This window comes from Hippichthys cyanospilos, chromosome 13 (genome assembly GCF_059441005.1).
Source record: "Hippichthys cyanospilos isolate Australia breed blue-spotted pipefish chromosome 13, RoL_Hcya_1.0, whole genome shotgun sequence".
Classification (NCBI taxonomy): Eukaryota; Metazoa; Chordata; class Actinopteri; order Syngnathiformes; family Syngnathidae; genus Hippichthys; species Hippichthys cyanospilos.
Genome location: NC_142381.1, coordinates 10,243,405 through 10,258,008, shown reverse-complemented (window position 1 = coordinate 10,258,008; position 14,604 = coordinate 10,243,405). Strand labels below are relative to the sequence as shown.

The window sequence follows — 14,604 nt, the reverse complement described above, 5'->3', positions numbered from 1 at the left end:
AACGACGACCGTCCCCTCGCCTTTCTTAATGGCTTTTATATGAACTTTTCAAAAGTGGGATAAATGACTAAACGCTGACCCGCTTCGGTTTTCTGTCTGATCACTTCTCCTTCCTTCCTTCCATTCGCTGTCCTTTCCTCCATTGCTGCCTCACTGTCTCTTTCTCCAGATATTAACTCATTAAGTTTTTTTCATTATTTTTAATAAAAGATGAGTTATGGCTTCAGCCGCGCTGAGGCAACATCCCCCAACCTCCTCCTCCTCTTCTCGCTCCCTCCTCCTTCATCCTTTTACCTCTCTCCTCAGCCCCCCTCCCCTGCACATCTTTCCCTCCTGGTCGGCCATATTGTGCTTCCGCCAAATCCGTTTGACCCCTGAACTGCAGCTAGTGACCCCTGCGTTGGTGGTTCCAACCTTCTGTCCGTCTTCTTTGCTTTCGTCCCTCCCGACCACATCGATCAATCATCTCTGTTTCTCATAGCTCTGAGAAGTGTTTAGATGGCATTCATAAGATTTATGATTCATGATGCGCTTCCTGTGCGTGTGTGTGCGTGCATGTTTGTGTGTGTATAGGTGTGTGTGTGAGTGTGTGTGTGTGTAAATGGAGAAAGAAAGGAAAAGAGAAAAGGAGGGCTTGTCGATGACACGGTTGAATAATGACAATATTTATGATTGATAGCTTCTATAGAGATACTTATATATGAGTGTGTGTTTGTGACTGCAAGGCTTTTTTGTCTTCACCCTCCTTCACATAAATGTTTTGTCTAAGAAGCAATGATAAATGGTTTTCATGTTGTGTGAGCAGTCTGTATGGTCATCCAAACGAGACCGAGGGATGAGTGTCATGAGTGACCAACGTAGCTAAGCGTGATGAACGACAGTGGACATTTAGGCACTCTTAAAGATGAAAGCATCATAAATAAAATATAATTGCTGTCCATTGAAGAATTTGTGAGACTATCTGAAAACGTCAACCGCTCAGGTTTTTAAGACGTGAAAATAGCGTATGGAGCGGTTTCTGCTGAGTGTTTGCCATTTTCTCCACATAAACCCTTTTCAAGGCACTTACACGCCTGCATTTGTAGTGGTTACTATTTATTGGGGTTGTAAAATATGTTCTTTCTTGCTTGCCACTTGATTAGGTACACAGTTGCAATCAAACATATATATATATATATATATATATATATATATATATATATATATATATATATATATATATATATATATATATATATATATATATATATATATATATATATATATATATATATATATATATATATATATATATATATATATATATATATATATGTATGTATATGTATGTATATGTAGTTCTCCTTCTGGAACATGTGTTGCACCTGATTGCAGTACTGTACTTTGTTTGATCCACAGCCTGCTCCAGGATGATATTTATATCTTTATTGCAATGTTTGTATATTAATTAAATTCAACCCACATTTGAACTCCACTCAAACACATGTACAAACATATATAGACAAACTGCATTATACTATTGTCCCCGTTGAAATGCAACAACAGGCTATGAATATTTGTGATGTGATTTAATTTTAATGCATTTGCACATATAGGCTTATCATGTTTTTTGAGTGGAAATGACATAGCATATATTTTTGGAATATTTAAGTGATTTAGGAAGCACATTATCATGGAATATAAAAAAGTTAATCGACACATCTCACCTAACAACAGAAGTAAGGTGTATCTTCTTATGTCTCCACTTCAAAATGATTGTCTCTTTGCCATCAATCTATCAAAGTCAATCATTTAATATTATTTACACAAGCATTTCCAGTGCATTCCGTGTTGCATATTCAAATAACACAGACTAAAGACTGTCATCAGTGCGATCTTTTTTGTACCGATGCTTGATTTGGTTAGTACACTTGTATGGTCTTAACTTAGGCCCCGTCGAGCTTGTAATATCCTATGCAACCACAGAAGGGTGCACTTGTCCTCAACCACCAACTGTACTTGTGCTTCATGGAGTAGCAAGTAGCTCCTTCCCAAGTTTGCAGAGAAAACTCTTTTTGCCCATACTTTCCATGTTGTAGTGCCGCTGCTTGTCCAGTGCAGAAGGGATCCAGTGTACACCGATGTTTCTTGTGCATGAGGAAAGATGGCGTTGTTGATGTCTTCTTTTAAATTCTTAGATCAAGACTATGGTATGTGCTAACAGAAAGACAGACATCAACATGAGAAAGAGAAAATCTGACCATGTATTTTGAAAAATAATAACAACAACCCTTTAATTAACAGTAATCTTGATTGTATCAATAATCTTTCTTGATTGATTGACAGTAATCTGTATTGCAGTAAATGTTATTGCTGTATAGTGCTTTGCATTTTTTCCAGGTAATTTTCAGCATCCTAAATTGAATTTGAATTAGCATTTCATTTAAATTTTAAGTTTCTACGTTTGTTTTTTTTTTGTTTGTTTGTCTTTGGCCACAGATATTTTAGTACAAACTGTATGAAAGACTTGCCTAATGGATTGCAGATTTAATAAAATTTTATTCTATAGAATTAGTCATAGACTTTTTTTTTCAAATTAACTACATATCTAAAGAATAATCTAAAGAATCTATCTAAAGAATAGATGTACAATTGATCATTGCTGTGATTCAATTTAGGAGCACTTGAGCACCCCCAAAAATTCACAAGATGTACCAGTGTTCCAAACATTCTCAGTAACAAGAGCAGGATGTGACACTAGATGAAGTATCTCTCTGTACGGTTGCTTACCGTAGCTCGGGTGAGTGCACTTACTAGTGTTACAATGGCAGCTTTTTTTGTTTTGTTTTTGTTAACTTCCTCTGCAGCAAAGACCTGAACTCCCCAGAAACAATTAAAAGAAACGTATCATATTTTTTGACTGACAAGGTGTGATTTGATTATAAAAGTGTACATCAGCAATCGTCTACAAGACCAAATGAGTTTACCTTTTATGTGCCATTGGCATCTGTGTCAGTTGTGCCGTTTGCAGCTTGGGCCATGGCTGTGTTCCCTCTACTGCTATTTGTCTCTTGTAGCATAAAATTCTGGCCTGTTTGACCCGCCCTGCAGCTGGCAGGTGCATGTCCACACAGCAGTGTCACCTCCATGAGCTGTTCTCTGCCTAACATAGAGGAACAGTGAACAAAGGTGGGAAAATTGGTAAGTAATATTTCATTGTTGAACACCAACAATGAAACAACAGCCGTGTGTTTTGAACCATCTTTCACCAAAGTGAAAGTTTTTTGTGGAGCACAACTTGTTAAAATTTTTGTCTCATTTATAAAAAAAAAAATTGCAGTATTTTTACAAGAACCCCATTTATTTTGAAGGGTACCAGACAAGATGCGGATGAAAAAAAGTAGAGTTGTATTGATTTGAAATCGAAGCCGATCAAATAATTCTTTGTGAATTGATAACTGTCGAAAAAAGATCTGCAAATCCTCTCAAACCACACAATGGAATCATATGGACAAAACAGTTAGTGGCCATCATGTATATACCAGCAAGGAGATTTAAATGACTTCCCTGATGAGTCTTACAGAGAAATTCGTCATTTTTATTTTGTTAAGTGGTTGCATGAAATAAAAAAAAACAAAAACAAAAAACATCTCAATTCCAATACATATTTTTGAAGTGGAATATACATCAAGTCAAAGGCAGAGGTGCAGGGAAGGGGAAGCTCCACCCATTTCACTCTGTGGTCATGCCTTTGGCCACCCCGCATACTAAGAGGAACATCTGTGAGTTTTCTGCCAGCACGAAAAAAAAGAAAAACAAAACAAACAAACAAAAATCATTGTGTAGTTTGTTCAGTACAATGCTTGTAAAATATGTAATGTTCCATTATTTAAATACTTAAAATATGATTTGGGTACGGGCAGATAGGATGTGACAACTTTAAGAAAATATAGAATTTACAGAGGAGTGAAAAAAATTGGAGGAATTTTTCAATTGCTCCTGACTCACCTCTTACTTAAGGGAGTAGCGGTGATCTGACATCTTGACCTGATGGTCGTCTGATCATCAGTTTAAACATTTCTCATGAATTTAGAAGATTTAACTTAGTGATTAACCATTACCAAAAGTGTCAGGTGGAGACGATTATGACAGATTAAAATGACAGACAAAATATACTATTTTGTTGGGCTCATTAAAATGGCAGACAAAGTTTACTCTTCCTCTCCGGCAACGCCACCACCGACAGACTGACAAGCTGTTCTGACAAATTGCCAACCTCTGCAATTTTATCTACCATTTCTGTTGGAATAGTTTTATTGACAAAGTAAGGTAGCTAAAGAATCCATTGATTTTCTACTATGTGATTCGAGAGTATTTATCTAAAATGAACGATACTAAAGGTGCATGTGTTTGTAGTAGGACCAAATGTTCTCTACTGGGGCCTCCCACTGTTCTCATTGATTTCTTATATTTGGAGAAAAAATGCCTCCCATAAATAACATTCCACATTACATTGTAACGGTACCTGCTATTGTTATGGTGGCAGAAGACTGCCGGCTCCTCCACACACTGTATGTCGGCCATCGACATCTCAGTAGGTGTGTGTATGCTGACCTAAAGTCCCTGTTGAGGGCTCCGTAGAGGATAGGATTTAGGGCTGAGTTTGCGTAACCCAACCACAGCACGATGGAGAATTCTGGCACTTTGTTTGGGTCCGAATTCTCCTGCAGGCCCAGCGCTGTGAATAGGATAAAATAAGGCAGCCAGCACACCACAAAGGCTCCGATGACGGCCGCGAGCGTCACCGTGGCCTTGTGCTCCCTCAAGGCCGACGCTGGCACCCCAGACACCACAGTGGTGATGGCCGATTGTTGGCTCCCACAGCTGTAAGTGGTGACACACGTGGGCCGAGCGCTGATGATGCGCTTGATCTGCGCGCGAGCGATGCGAAGTATTCTGAGGTATGTCCAGCACATGACCAGCAGAGGAAGGTAGAAGGTGAGAAGCGAGTCGGTCAGAACGTAAGGCCTGTTGAGTTCAAAGCGACAGGTCCTCTCAGGAGCTCGTTGGCCGTAGTTTTGCACCGTCCCATTGACTGTGTTCCAGCCCATGTAGATGGGCAAGAAGGACACGGCCACAGACACGGTCCAGACGCTCGCCATGGCAACAAATACTCTCCAAGGTAGTACCAAGGAGCTGTATCTGAGAGGCATTGTCACAGCCAAGTAGCGGTCCATACTGATGGCCAGCAGGGTGAGGATGGAGGCAGTGCAAAGCATAACGTCCATGGAGATGTAGAAGTTGCAGAATTCTGGACCCAAAGGCCAGTCGTCTGTAAGCTGCAGATGGGCCGAAAAGGGGAGGACGGCGAGGCCGAGCAGTAGGTCGGTGACCGCCAGGGACACGATGAAGCAGTTGGTGAGGCAGCGGAGGCGTCGTGACGCACACACAGCCAGGCATACCAGGACATTACCGCTGATGGTCAGGAATATGAGCAGGGTAAGGACCAGACCCACTGCTATTTTTGACAACATGACTGCTTGGCCCTCACCAGATTCATCAATGTGACGTCATGAATTTTTACCCTTCAGTAATTAACCAAAAGGACTTGCAAAGCAGAGTCTTTCTTTATGGAGAGTGAGGGTGTTTCGAAATATCAGGCCTCTTGCTTTCTCATCTTAATGACTCTATATCTGTATCTCTCAAACTCGTATTCGTTGTTCCATACTGTAGTCCACAAGTCCCAAATCCACACTCCGCACTACTGTTGAATTCAGTGAATGGATTTAAACAAGCAGTCTTCCATGGTTCTACTACCATCTAGCGGACAGAAAGAGACAAAACAGCCACGTGAGTTTTAATTTTCACACAGCAGAGCGTTTGACAACACAGTTTGTACTTAAATGTTTTATACATTCATTTGCATTTTATTCATGATTAAAGAACAAATCTCAACTTGGAGCATATGGAATCACTGGAAAAACAAAGTCACTGAATATTGAAAAATGGGAGCGTATTCAAAAGGCAATAAAGATGGATCTTTTTCTATGTATTATGTATTTTTATATGTATTTTAAGCAACTTCCTGATTAAATAAAATTGAGCAATAAGCCGCCATTTATTTCTGTGTATCTGAATTTTTTTTAGACTTACGGGTGTATTTTAAAAGTTTGATGTGCTTAACTATTAAAACTAATTGTTTCAGGATAATAAATTATTTTGGCAAGTACACTGGGAAAAAACGTGCATTGAATTTCCTGATTTATATTTTGAAAAGCAGTTGCACGAAATAAAAGCACATGAATCCAGACATATTTTGAAGGTGAACTGAAGTAAAACAGTCTAAATAAAGATTTACTCGATTTTTTTTATCATATGCAAAAATGTGATGAAATAAAATTGAGTTACCTTAACACACATTGTAATTGAAGATTCAACAAATACATGCATTTATTGCCCTGCTTAAAAACAACACATGATTCTTAGTTCATATTTCTGTTCATTTAAAAAAAATGTAAACTGCTGAATTTTGAACTCCAAACCACCGACATTTGGGGCAGGCATTCACATTACTTATTCTTCCATCATCTGTAGCTGCTTATCCTCACGAGGGTATCGCCTTGCTGGTGCCTATCCCGGCAGTCTTCAGGAAGTAGGCAAGGGACACCCTGGACTGGTTGCCAGCCAATCGCAGTGTGTTCCAATCACACCTAAGAACAATTGGCGTACATGCAAACCCCACACAGGGATGTCTTAACGAGCTGGATTTGAACTCGGGACTCTGAAGTGTGAAGCAGATTTCCTAACCACTGAGCTGCATTTATCACCCAATGGATATAATTCAGTAAGTGTGCTTGTGTTCACACGTTTTGTATTCTTTTTCCTTTTCTTTAAATGAGCAATCAGGCGGCTCAACTTACACATTCAACTGAGTTAAACCCAATAACTGTCCTCAGAACCGCTATCCGCAATCTACACAGAAATATCTAGTTTTGACATCGCATGAGTAGATAAGCAGACAGACAGCCGTTTCTACTACTTTGCACCACTTTGTAGTTTTAAAAGGACAACAAAGCAATATAAACGGGCTGAATGGCATCTTTAATTTCGTCTTGGACAGTTAGAGCAAGGACACTCAGTTGGAATGGCTCGAGGACCGCTAACATTATTGTTTTGTGAGAAAGAGTTTACTGTTAACTGGAAATAAAATCCTTTTTATAGGGAAACCATCTGTTTACAATGTAGCCAAATTGTGTACATATAGGTCAGAACACACTTTAAGGGAGTCGTAAATTTAGTGACGCTACACACAGACAATTTGGAGACTTCATCTTCCTGAAGAAATCTTAGAATGAGCGTAAAATGCAATATTACCTTTCCAGATGAACTCAGTATGATCTTGTCTAACCGTTTACTGATCCAACTCACTGGTTCAGTACTTTTACACAATTGCCTGTTTACAAAAGGTGCTTGAGCTATCTATCAAAAAAGTTGTTCACTTGAAAAGTACCTTTTATCATATTGTTTACATTCTGACATGTGACCACGATGACACAATTCCTAGAAACATCAACTCATTTAAATCCAAAGACACATTTTTTAAAATGTTTTTTTAAGAGTGCAGACTTTCAATCCCACTTACTTTGACTAAGGAGGGTCTAAACACGACTATTGAATTGAGTACTGACGTAATGGACTACTTTGACTATATATATGTGTGTGTGTGTGTGCGTGTTTATATATAAACAGCTCTTGTTAAAAACATTATTTAGACATTTCCGGTTACCCTTGAAATTTCACCCAAAGGCCAAAGTTTAATTTGTGTGCACAAATATGAGTAACATCCGGGTTGAAACTTTTATGACGGACAAATAGACAACTTTGTTTCCATGGCTCCTGTTATGAAGAATAAGCGCTGGGCAAATGAGCTGTTAGGGCTCAATTTGCAGCATCGAGATTTCCCATCACTCTGTGATTTGGGGAAAAAGAGCCCCATTAGCTTTTTATAGATGAAAGAAACTTGGAAATGTGCCTCTTTAGCAGACATGGTGCAACTTGCTGACGAGTGAGTGATGATGTTATTTACCTCTCAGCTGCAATGCAGCATCTGAAGTTTTGTGATTTTCCGAACATCAAGTGCTCCTTTGAAACACTTTTTTAAATGTTGATTTTTTTTCAACCAGCCAGATGTGTCTTTTTGGAATATCCTCTCCTCTGACTGATAAGCAATCAACATCATCATGCAAATTGTGTTATGTGTAAAGTAAAGTGCTTCAGTGCACACTTATTGGGATTAGGTGGAGGATATCATTTGTACCAGCAAGTATTTGTCTAATACAGACTTAAATATGTCAGCAGGGCGTCAAATTTGGCTTCATTTCATTTTCATTCATTCTGTCATTCATGTATACGTCATCACATTAAATACATCTGCCACCCTGACTGAGAGGGCTGCAAGAGCCTTGAAATTACCAACTGAAACAACTCTTACGTCTCAAATTTGAGTCGCACAAGAGTAAAAAAGTCTTGCTATAGGTTTCTGGACTAGAACAAGACTTTACACTGATCTGATCGGCTTGATTGTGATGGGCCTGTGTTTGCCATTTTATGCAAGATGGGTGATTTTCTCTGATCTGTTCTGCAAATTACATGTTCTTTCAATGTTTTGAGGGGTAACATACCGTTTATTTGCAGTAGTGTCACTGTTGATGTAAAACGATGGAAAATACTTTTTTTATGGATAGTAATTTTTTGTCAATGCTCTATAGACAGTATACGAGTAAATTTAGTAAATAAAGTGGTTATTAAAATAATCTAGCTACATCTTTTGATGGATATTTTTAAACTCGTTGATCAGTGATAGTGATCGACCCCATAATCCTGATGGCATTCATGCCAAGCACGAAAGTGAAATATTGTCAACTTAATCGTTATCTTACATTGCATTTCTGTATTATGAAAAGAGCAAACACAACACTCTTGATTGCTGTGAAATACACATACAGAATAAACGTTTAAAATTCAGGTTCACATTGGAATAAAAATGTGGATGTATACTTTTGTCACTGTTTATTCTAAAATGGATGTTAGCACTAACACTACTCTCCTCGAATTATTGCCAACATTTTCTAAAAACCTTGGATTGCTATTGTGAAATGATAATGATGATAATGTTCAAATGTTCAAGCCTTGCTGCAAACAGCAACAATCCACAAATAACTGACATCTTTTCGAAAGAGACTTATAATTGGCGATGGCAAAGGACAAATTTTCTCCTATTCTAGCTTGTCAAAACACTCCAAAAATGCAGTCAACATTGTTGTTAATGTGGTTAACAACAACATCAACAACAACATCAACAACAACAACAAACAATTTGCTCACCACATAATCTGCAAACATGGAAAATGTGAGTCCTAATGTATTTTCATTCTGTGCTGTCGATTGGCAGTTGACAAATCAAATTAATGGTGCATTCATGCCGCCGACTGATAATGGTCCTACCAAGGCCAGAAAAAACAGTGCAACAATATTGGCTGCATATTTTGAGGTTTGTTGTTGCCATACAGTAGTAGGAGCCTCAAGCACACTTACAAAGATGCAGCAAGATAGTAAAAGGTATATTTTAAAAGGACTTTGCAACTAAGGGTGTTCAACAAAAAGTACCCACACCCAAAAAAAAAAAAAACAAAACAAAAAAAAAAACCTGCAATTGCAAATATTTGGGGCGTTGTTGTATTTATAGACCACATTCTTTCTACCGGTACTGAGGTATGTGCTCTACTGAGGGCTTTTCTATTATTGAACATATATGATGATCTTCCACCCTTTTACACAAGTCTATTGTGTTACTGTTCGAGCGTGTGTTTCCCTCCAGAGAAAAAGGGACATCGGGTTCCCCTCTCCATAACATTGACTGTGTGCATTTTCGAAATGTGAAAATGAACAAGGCATAGACGTAATAAGGCATAGACGGGTGCACCATAGGGGAGATAAGACACATGAAATATATATACAGAGTAGCACTAACGAATGGCACCCACAAGGGGATCAAGCTCATTATGTTGTCGATGACCTTAGTGAACCTTTGTTACAAACAACATTGCAGGGTCCTAGTTGATCTGCACTTTACCGAAATGATGCCAGTTGGAGCAAACCTACATACCCACAGCGGAGCACAATCAACACATTTCTCATCCTATGCATGTAGTTTCTTTTCCTGGGGGATCTAAAAATAGAGGACCTTCCCGCAAACTGCATTTGATTCCCAAACAGTAGGGAAAGTACGAAGACATTTATCAATGGCTGATATGCTAATCGCAATCTAAATTGAAAGACATGCACTTTAGTTGTTTACTTTGCCCCAAGGGATCAATAAAGTCCGTCTACAGGTATCTTTGTATAGTTTTTGCTTGCTTGTTTTGTTGCTTCTATTTAAAGGGTATGGTAGCATAGCTCTGCCAATATGAAATAAACATTATTAAACCAGCAAACTTGTTTAAATTATTTTCAAGTATGTTTGAATATATTAAGATAGCTTTGAACGTATTTGCAAGTATGTTAAAACATACTTATATGATAATAGCCGGAATCTTCATGCATGTGTACGTGGGTACCTGATTTTTTAAAATGTGAAACGTATTTATACTTTACATATTTAAGACAAACATTACTGCAGTACATATATTTACTTGAATCTTGAATTATTAAATCTTATACAGTAACTGTACTGTTGTCCCTTCCCCTTACCATCCATCCCTTTGGCAGTAGTCTCACGGAGAGGCGCCAATATTAGCGGCATCCAGAAGTCTAATTAGAATGAAGCCTGGAGCTGACCAAACATGATAACAATCACAGTTTATACTTGAAATTCCAATTTATTACAAAATAAATGTAAGTGAGAGATTTATAACGCTGCAGCGCTGCTCTTTCCTGCGCTTCCTTCACATCTACCTAACAGCGTATATGAGTTTAATGAGTTTAATAATTGTTCGGTCAGTTACAGGCTTCGACTTAATTAGCCACCCGGGCGGCGCTAATATAACCACGGCTCTCTGTGAAACTACAGCCAAAGGAATGGGAACGGGACGGGACAACAGTACAGTTATACGTGTACTGCAGTCGTTCGATGTCCGAGGTATGCCTGTGGCAAGTTTATTCATAGTTTGCTTGTAAGTTAATTTTATATCTGAAAGTACTTTTAAGTTTAATGGAGGAGCGGAGCTACATTGTGGCCATCCCTACATCTTGGAGAAAATGTTGATATCTGTGTTGTAGCTGAGATTTTTAAACACATGCAGTATTCATAAAAGCATTGCATTTGTTCTGATAATGCCATGGGGTGTTGACAGACATATCCTGTGTTATTATGAGGAATTCATGCTTTTATCAGCATTAGGCCGATGAGTATGTTCAAACATATTTGCAATTATGTCTGAGTATACTTGCAAAGAGGTTCAAATGGAATTGTAAATACGGTCAGAAGTACTTGCAAAATGTTTTTGATAGAGACTGCAAATACAAATTCTTCTTAAAAGCATCAATTTTTCTTGTTATGACATTTCTCTTATTTGTGAATGGGGTGCAGCAAGACCCACTTTCATACTGCCTCACTGTTTTTATAATATTGGATTTATATTATATTACATTTTTTTAATGATCAAGAAGTGATTTCAGCTCTTTATAATTATGGCTTTACCGCTATGTTCACATATGTTTGTGATAAACCCGTTTTCACTTGGAAACAAATATCAGTTTACATCACAACACTAAGATTGTAATGCTGTCATAAATCAAGACAACCTTTCTGGGTAGAGGACAGAATTTACTAAAAAAATGTTGAATAATTCATGATAAATTCATTTTGAAATACTTTTTTTTTTTTCCAAGAGATGGTACGGGCACTCTCAATGTTCTTCAACCTTGTTAGTGTAGCCAAGGGAAGTTAACAGCGTGATTAAACTCAGGCTTGTCTTCCCACAGCTGATGAAATGCACTTCTTTAGACGGCAAACGTATTTGATATTGAATATGTTGTGCCTCCGGTGGCTGCCAAGTAGTGCTCTCCGTTTTGCCTCAATTGCTTCAAGGCATTATTAGTGAAGTTGCCTGAATTCCCAAGTACCAGTGAATCGACTGTTATACCCATCCCAATTTTTTCTCCTCTATCTGCATGAATATAGCTACCCTAAAAACTACCCAACAACGTTCATTTTCTGCGTGGCACATTTGATGGACTGATTTATATTAAGGTCCTCAGTCCTGTTTATTTTATATGCTGAGCTTTACATAACACAAAGGTTCAACACTGACTCACCTCACAGGTCAATGCTTCGCCCTTCACATCACCATTGAGGCTGCATGCTCATAATGAATTCTTTTCAACTGCATGAGCTTGTAGAGCCGACTCAGCTGGTATGTCACTCCCACACACATGCACACAGCACATACATGCACACACTCACCTGCTCTATTGGACTCTTTTACGGCTGCTTTTGCATGTAATTTTTACGGCGGTAAAGAAGGACTGTTTAGTTGAACAGAAAAGACATACTATTGTGGTTTTGAAACAAAACCAAACAAGCTGGTCATGTTTTTAAAGCAATTACAACAATTACAAAAAATGTTTGCTTTAGGTAAATAATATATGGAGGCAAGTAGAGATCGATCAACTCACCGCACAGTCCACGTCACCTCATATTATCTCCTGGAGGGAAGCAAGTAGAACCACAGGCATGTTCTTGATGACTGTTGTGGATTTGCCTGTGTCTAAGTGCACGTGTGTGTGTGCAGTATGTGCATGAGTGTGTTTGGACACCTAATGAGTCTGTGTGTGGGGAAGAAACTAAAGAGACGGATGGAGCGCCACACTCTCTCTCTTTGTCTCCTCCCATTGCTCCTCTCCTCTCCATCTCTTGATAATTTGCATTCAAAGTGATTCCGATAACTGCTCCACTGTAGTCTATGATTCAGCGCAACAACCATTTGTGGCGGTAAAGGACTGACAATCTCACCTTTAGTGGGCGGGTTGCTTAAGGTCACCCTCTGAAGAATAGGGCAATTTACACTACAATGATGTCAATGATCCAATAGTAATTCATTGTACTACATTCTTACTTTCTTCATAGCTCTAAGAATTCATATATATATATATATATATATATATATATATATATATATATATATACAGTGGGCCCCCGGGTTACGAACTTAATCCGTTCAGCGGCTACGCTCGTATCTCGAATTGCTCGTATAGCGGGCAATCCAGACCCATGTTAATTCGTGAATGCGTGCAACGCGCGCAGAAGCCTTAGGTAAAATCATCACGCTGTATACATATATTAATATTAAGTGACATAATCTACTGTACAGTTGCATTAAATAACAAATACAAAGGAATAATGACTTTTACCTTTGGAAAGACGTGACTTGTGCTGAGATAAGCAGAGATGAGCAGAGATGAATGCTCGAAGTCAATACGGTAAATCAGATATGCTATTGGTCTTACAGTGTCAAAGTAACTTTTTCAGTCAGGGTTTTCTCTACTTCCTTCCATCCCAACCAGCTGTGCCATCAAGCTAGATAAAGGCGTTCGGCCAATAGCATATCGGCACTTCTGTGATTGACGTGTGACGCCGGCCAATAGCATCTCCGTGAGTGAGACCGGGTGACCTTAATCGACCAATAGCATATTGGCGTCTCCTTGACTGACTGATAATTATTCGCACTTTTTTTTTAAACGGTTGGAATGTATTGACATCTTATTGATTAAAACACATTTAAACCTGTGACGATTTTTTGTCCTGCAATTGGCACACTTAATTTCATGTCAGCTGTTTTTCCCGACGTGAATTGAGCTGGGTGGAGGCGGAGGCGAGGTTGTGTGTGTTGTATTTACTAGGCACCACACTTATGGCTTGTTCGAGCGTCAGTTCACCGTTGGTTACAACTCACAGAATTGCAAGAATGGCGCTGTCCCAAAGCATGTCGGGAGGTCGCCGACTAACATGACATGCAATTTTGTCAAGCAACCATTATATGGCACTGTAATACCAGCCGTAACAGGGTGCAGAGATTAACCTCTTGAGTTAATACGGCAACGCAAATAGGTTATTGGTCTTACAATGTTACAGTAACTCTTTCAGTCATGGTGCAAATCACGGAGATACTAAAACATCATCCTCTTATTTCTTCCTTTACCGCTGCTAGTAATTTTAGAAGCTATGTCTAACAGATAAAGTTTGCAAAGTCTTCAAAACATTCCGTTTTTCACTCATTTTGTCTACTTCCTTCCATCCTGTCCCATCAAGCTAGATAAAGGCGTTCGGCCAATAGCATATCGGCATTTCTGTGATTGACGTGTGACGCCAACCAATAGCATCTCCGTGAGTGAGACCGGGTGACCTTAATCGACCAATAGCATATTGGCGTCTCCTTGACTGACTGATAATTATTCACACTTTTTTTTAAACGGTTGGAATGTATTGACAATTAATTAAAAAAAACACACACATTTAAACCAATGACAATTCTTTGTCCTGCAATCGGCACATTTAATTTCATGTCAGCTGTTTTTCCCTTTAGCTGTACAAACACTACACTTAAATGGTAATATATTTAGACACCG

The 14,604-nt window shown here is 38.7% G+C and overlaps 1 protein-coding gene across 5 annotated transcripts; it reads right to left on the bottom strand.

Moving 5' to 3' along the window:
- Positions 1 to 1,457: 1,457 nt before the first annotated feature.
- hrh2a (histamine receptor H2a) lies at positions 1,458 to 12,790 on the bottom strand. Of its 5 annotated transcripts, none has more exons than XR_015867550.1 (5): positions 12,655 to 12,790; positions 4,505 to 5,799; positions 2,967 to 3,142; positions 2,770 to 2,853; positions 1,458 to 2,196 (listed from the first exon to the last, which is right to left on the bottom strand). XR_015867550.1 is itself a non-coding variant. In XM_088430717.1 (4 exons), the coding sequence occupies exons 2-3, from the start codon at positions 5,511 to 5,513 to the stop codon at positions 2,970 to 2,972; spliced, it is 1,182 nt and encodes a 393-aa protein (XP_088286843.1). In that variant the 5' UTR covers positions 5,514 to 5,799; positions 12,655 to 12,790; the 3' UTR covers positions 1,458 to 2,853; positions 2,967 to 2,969. The 5 variants fall into 5 exon arrangements, 3 of the variants coding, with proteins under 3 accessions (XP_088286843.1, XP_088286845.1, XP_088286846.1); XR_015867551.1 differs by having other exon boundaries at positions 2,794 to 2,853; XM_088430717.1 differs by having other exon boundaries at positions 1,458 to 2,853.
- Positions 12,791 to 14,604: the final 1,814 nt, after the last annotated feature.